The sequence below is a fragment of the Perca fluviatilis genome, chromosome 22 (assembly GCF_010015445.1).
Source record: "Perca fluviatilis chromosome 22, GENO_Pfluv_1.0, whole genome shotgun sequence".
In the NCBI taxonomy this organism is placed as follows: Eukaryota; Metazoa; Chordata; class Actinopteri; order Perciformes; family Percidae; genus Perca; species Perca fluviatilis.
The window spans coordinates 26306761-26312521 of NC_053133.1; the positions used below are offsets into that span (position 1 = coordinate 26306761).

Consider the following 5761-nt stretch of genomic DNA (forward strand, 5'->3'; position numbering starts at 1 on the left):
GAGAATATAGGAGAGATATATGTGTATGCATAGATATAGAGAGAGTGATATATATAGAGAAGTGTGTATATAGTATATATATACACACTTCTCCCCCTTTCTTTCTTTTTTCTTATACACCTACGAAAACGCACAATATACCTGGAGACATAACACGTTGACGGAGTTTTATGCAAAGAATGAAGGAATCCAGAAACTTGTGGTGTGAAAGTGCGGACCACTTCCTCAATGGACTGCATTCCCTCTCTGCAATGGAAGAACATTAACCCTCTTTTCACACTGTGTGTTCAAAGGGTGATGGACTGTGTGCTTTAGTAAAATGATAATAGTGGACAAAGACAGAAGAGTTGACACATGAAGAGAGAATTTAGCTTTTTTTTATTTTCTTTAAAGATTATTTTTGGGGCTTTTTCCTTTTTATTATGAGTGATTGGACTTTTTTTTTTATTTTCTTTTAAGATGAAAGGAGGGGCTTTCCTTTATTTTTGTGTGGATAGTGGGGGGGGGAAAGAGGGAGGGACACGCAGAGGCAGCAGGTGGGATTAGGACTTACCTTGAATGGCTGGAAGGAATAACTGAAAGGTTTGGGGAAACGCCATGGTATTTAGACTTATACTAAACTGTAAACTGTCATGTCAGACTCAACAGGTTGGAGAAATGGCCTCAGATAATAAGACCGTTGCTGCCCTGGGTCGACCTTTCACCCTGGGAATGCTCTATGATGCTCGGACAGATGAACTGATCCCAGGTAAGCATTAACTACATTCAAAATATTTCTCAATCTATCTCTCACAGTTCTACTTAAAGGAACTCTGAAGTAATTTCATAAAGCAGTAAAACTATTTCAACCATAGGTGTAGAAGACAATCCACTCCCCAAAAAAGATAAAAATAACCATTCAGCCCTAATCCTAACCCCTGACCCTATGAAAATAATTAGCAAATGCTTTGTAATTCTACTATGTAGATGTGACCATTTATTTTTTGACTATATTATGGGTGCATGATAAATTGATGGTATATTATCCTGCACAGAATATGAAAAATTGAATTGTAAATACTGTAGAATTTCAGCCGATTATTACGTCTGTGGAGCCATTTTTGCAACATCCCTGGACTACGGTTGATCTATTTTCTTACACTGCACTGTAACTTTTATTCTTGTATTTTATGTAAAGCACTTTGAGTTGCATTGTTGCTGAAATGTTCAAATAAAGCTGCCTTGCCCATGAAACCTGACTCTGATTGAGGATTGGTTCCAAATTAGTAAAAACTGTTTTTATGGTCAAATACCTTGGTACTGCAGAAATCAGGGAGTGAGATTATTAGAGCAGAAAACAGTAGTTTTGGTGTCAATCTTAATTGTGTGTGCAGTCTTCCAACTCTTTGCATTAAAGCGGGGCTTTAATCTACTCTCAATCCAGTAGTTCCTTTATTAAAGTGATGGTTCGGAGTAATTCACCCTAGGGTCCTTTGCACCATGACCTCGAGCCAAACACCCCCCCAGAAGCTTTTTTCACCTGGGTCTAACATTGGGAGAGTTAGCTAGAGTAGCGTTATCAGCTGAATAGCTTAGCACAGGGGCTAACGGACCCACGTTTGTATCTCGTAAGTTACCCCACTAATAATGCCCGAAATGATACCAAACGTCTACAGTAGTACAAATAGGTTATGCTCTCATAAAACGATGGATTGGAAAGTTTGTAAGTACACCAGAAGTTTATGTAAATAACACTTGCCTGCTGGCTTCTGCTCTCTGCTGTTGTTGCTGCTGTAAGACGAGTGCTTAGAGCCGTCTACAAATTACAACACCGAAAAGAGATGCAACAAAAATATTTTTTAATTTAACTTTTTTTTTAAGTAAGTGCTGTAGTATAACTAGCAGGAGACAAGTAATAATTGAGGTAAGTTTGGAGACATTACCTTATTTAATCATTGAATTAATAAATATTTTTGTTGCATCTCTTTTCGGTGTAGTAATTTGTAGACGGCCCTAAGCACTCGTCTAACTGCAGGTAACAGCAGCAGCAACAGAGAGCAGAAGAGAGCAGGCAAGTGTTCATAAACTTCTGGTGTACTTACAAACTTTCCACTCCATCGTTTTATGAGAGCATAACCTATTTGTACTACTTGTAGACGTTTGGTATCATTTCAGGCATTATTAGTGGGGTAACTTACAAGATACAAACGTGGGTCCATTAGCCCCTGCGCTAAGCTATTCAGCTGATAACGCTACTCTAGCTAACTCTCCCAATGTTCGACCCAGGTGAAAAAAGCTTCTGGGGGGTGTTTGGCTCGAGGTCATGGTGCAAAGGACCCTAGGGTGAATTACTCCGAACCATCACTTTAATATAGAAGCTGTTTAGGGAACTGCAGAAGAATATGCTGCAACATGTAGAAATCTAAATGATTGTCAGTTTTCTGTGACTTTACATTAAAATGATTTTCCTGCTTTATCAGATGACTGATGGTTTCAAACTTCCGTAGGTTTGACAATGTGGGATGATAAAACTCTACAAGACAAGATAACTGAAAGCTCTCAACACTCCAGTGCATTTGACATAGCTGCATCTGACTCCACTGAATCCAAGTGCACTCTGCTGGATGTTGAAGCTTCTCTGAAGGTCAGTTTCCTGGGTGGACTGATTGAAGTTGAAGGATCTGCCAAGTATCTGAATGATCAGAAGAAATTCCACAATCAGAGCAGAGTGACACTTCAGTACAAAGCTACCACCAACTTCAAGCAGTTAATGATTGATCATCTAACCATGGAGCCCCAACAGATGGATGTCATTCAGAAGAGCTCAGCAACACATGTAGTCACAGGCATCCTTTATGGGACAAATGCTTTCTTTGTGTTTGACAGTGAAAAGTTGGAGGCCAGCAGCGTTCAGGACATCCAGGGCAGCATGCAAGCTGTAATAAAGAAGATCCCCTCATTTGATTTCGAGGGGAAAGTTAAGATTCAGCTGACTGATGAAGAAAAAGCCCTGACACAGAAATTCTCCTGCAAATTCTACGGAGACTTCATTCTTGAAAGCAACCCTGCAACATTTGAAGAGGCAGTGAATACCTATGTACAACTCCCAAAGCTACTGGGAGAAAAAGAAGAGAAGGCTGTTCCAGTGCACGTCTGGCTGATGCCGCTGAAGAATTTCAACCCCAAAGCTGCTGAGCTGAAGAAAGAGATCACAGACAAATCAGTATGGAATGCCCAGGATAATCTAGAAGATTTAAGGGAAATAGCAATGAGATGCAACGATTCTCTAGAAGACAAAGTGATAGAGAATTTTCCTGTGATTCATAAACCGTTGAGCACTTTCCAAAAATTGTGTGGTTATTTTAATAATAAAAATAATTTAACATTAAAAAAAAATTTTAATTTACTCAAAAAAAAAAAAAAAAGAAATCAACTAGATCCACCAACTATCAGAAGATAGACAAGTCACCGATACAGGTACTGATCCAAAACGTAATGCTCTTGCGGTTTCACTCGAAATGCAATCGCACTTCATAAGAAATGGGCGCCACTTGATGTGATGGCCGATTACTTGAACTTCCCTAAATTAGGAAGTACCAATGAAGATCCATGGTACTACTCAGATGAAGTTGTTACCAAAATGAGAGAAAAAGCCAAAGCTTTCCATCAAATTGCCAACCCACTGAAGAACAACAGTCGATTCCGTTTCCTCATAGCAACCATTGCAAACAAGAACTACACAGGCGCAACCATCTACCATTACAAGAACCACATCCTGGTCAGTGAAGATTTTTCAAAACCTGTCCTCCCTCCTGTGGAGACCATCACAGACAGAAGAGATCTCATCTGGTGTAAGTCTGTTTCCATGCTTTTTTGATTAAAAAAAAACATGCTGTACTTATAACTCTCCTCCAGAAACCTGTTTGACCATCAGAATAACTGACAACACATTTTGTTTTGGTCTCTCCATCAGATGCCTGTGATCTCAACCTGGACCCAAACACTGCAAACTACCACCTCACTCTGTCTGAGAGGAACAAGAAGGCAACACATGGAGCACGGCAGTCATATCCTGATCGCCCAGAGAGGTTTGATAAACATCCTCAGGTGTTGTGCAAAGAGAGCTTATCTGGGCAACATTACTGGGAGTTTGAGTGGAATGATTCTTCTGAAGAAGCTATTTATGTTGCCATTGCATACAGTGAAATTGAGAGAAAATCAGGCCGTCCAGATAGTCTAATTGGAAGAAATACCATATCATGGGCTTTTGGCAAAACTGCTGATTCTGGAAATAAGAAACACTCACTTAAAGCATTTTATAATAATCAGGTGTTGTGGAGCAGTCCTTATCCCTCTGATGACTGTAACAGAGTTGGGGTGTATCTGGACTGGCCTGCTGGCACTCTGTCCTTCTACAGAGTCTCCTCTAACACACTGAGACACTTCTACACCTTTCGCACCACATTCACTGAGCCTGTTTACCCAGGATTCATGGTCTATTATGAACAAAACTATGCATACCTGTGTCCACTTGAATAGGAGTAATACTTCTCGGATTCTTGGTCTGTAAATGGGGATATGGGTTTACATTTTATCTTGAACATGATTCACAAATTTTAAACAATGCATTCAAACCCAGAGGGACCAGGAACATTGATGATGTAATCAATAGCTGGCTGTATGTGTGATTTTCTATCAATATGTTCACGTTGATTTGATGATTTCATTGCTTGATAGATAACATATCTATTTTTAATATTGAGTTTCTATTCTAATTCTTGATAGTTAAAGATAAAGAGCTTATATTGATACACAAGTGCTTCGTCAACACTTGTATGTTAAAATATAACTCATAGCTGATGAAAAAAGATTAAGTTATTTTGTTGAAATGATCATCATAAATTAGCTTAAGTGCCTTTTTGTTTTATTTAGCATTTAGTTTTTCTTTGTTCAGTATTTTCTTAAATAGTTGTCAGGAAGGAATCATGAAGTTAGTCTTTAAAGTCTGTACCTTAAGCTTGACTTTGAGAGGTAATTTCTGGTTTGGCCACCGTAGGAGTTGAAATGCACTCGGAATAGGAGAAAGTAATTTTCAGTTGGTTGTCATATACAATTTCACCACTAGATGGGATACATTCTTACACAATGTAGCTTTAAGTACATTGCTGATGTTCATAGAGTTGAAGAAATGTATTTTCCTGTTAATCAGTTGATGTTGATTTGATGCACAGCCTACTTCTCAAACTGCTTAGTGCTTCACAATCAGTTTCAACTTTCATCGCGTGTTACATCACAAATAATTATTTCTATTGTAACTTTGTATTTTATTTCCTGATACATAAAGATACTGAGCGTGTATAAACATGTGGTTGCTTTGTCTTTCCAAGTTATTATAACTCATAGCTCTAAAAGAACAAGGAGTCCCTGGTAACATAATTTTGTTGCAAACCCTGCTGATGTTTACAGAGCTGAAGAAATGTCAGATTCCTGTGACACTGCAACACCTGTTGGATATGTTTACTCTCTTCTTGAGCAGAATATTCAATAAAGTGGAGACCTGACTTCACCACTGTGTGCTACTTTCTTTATTTTAGATTAAAAAGTTGACTGTACCAAATATTAAAACCTGTAGTATTCATGACACATTCACATGTTTAAATGCAAATAACCCTAAAATGATAGAACATAAATCCTCCCAAGGTGGCGTTGTCGATATATAAAACACCGGTTATATGTACGTGTGTGTGTGTGTGTGTGTGTGTGTGTGTGTGTGTGTGTGTGT

The 5761-nt window shown here is 38.6% G+C and overlaps 1 protein-coding gene across 1 annotated transcript; it reads left to right on the top strand.

Moving 5' to 3' along the window:
- The first annotated feature begins 653 nt into the window (after window positions 1-653).
- On the top strand, window positions 654-5545 carry LOC120552728 (neoverrucotoxin subunit beta-like). The gene is made up of 4 exons (XM_039790953.1): window positions 654-748; window positions 2487-3340; window positions 3518-3830; window positions 3953-5545. Exons 1-4 carry the CDS (start codon window positions 658-660, stop codon window positions 4516-4518), a joined length of 1824 nt encoding a protein of 607 aa, XP_039646887.1. The 5' UTR covers window positions 654-657; the 3' UTR covers window positions 4519-5545.
- The last annotated feature ends 216 nt before the right edge of the window (window positions 5546-5761 follow it).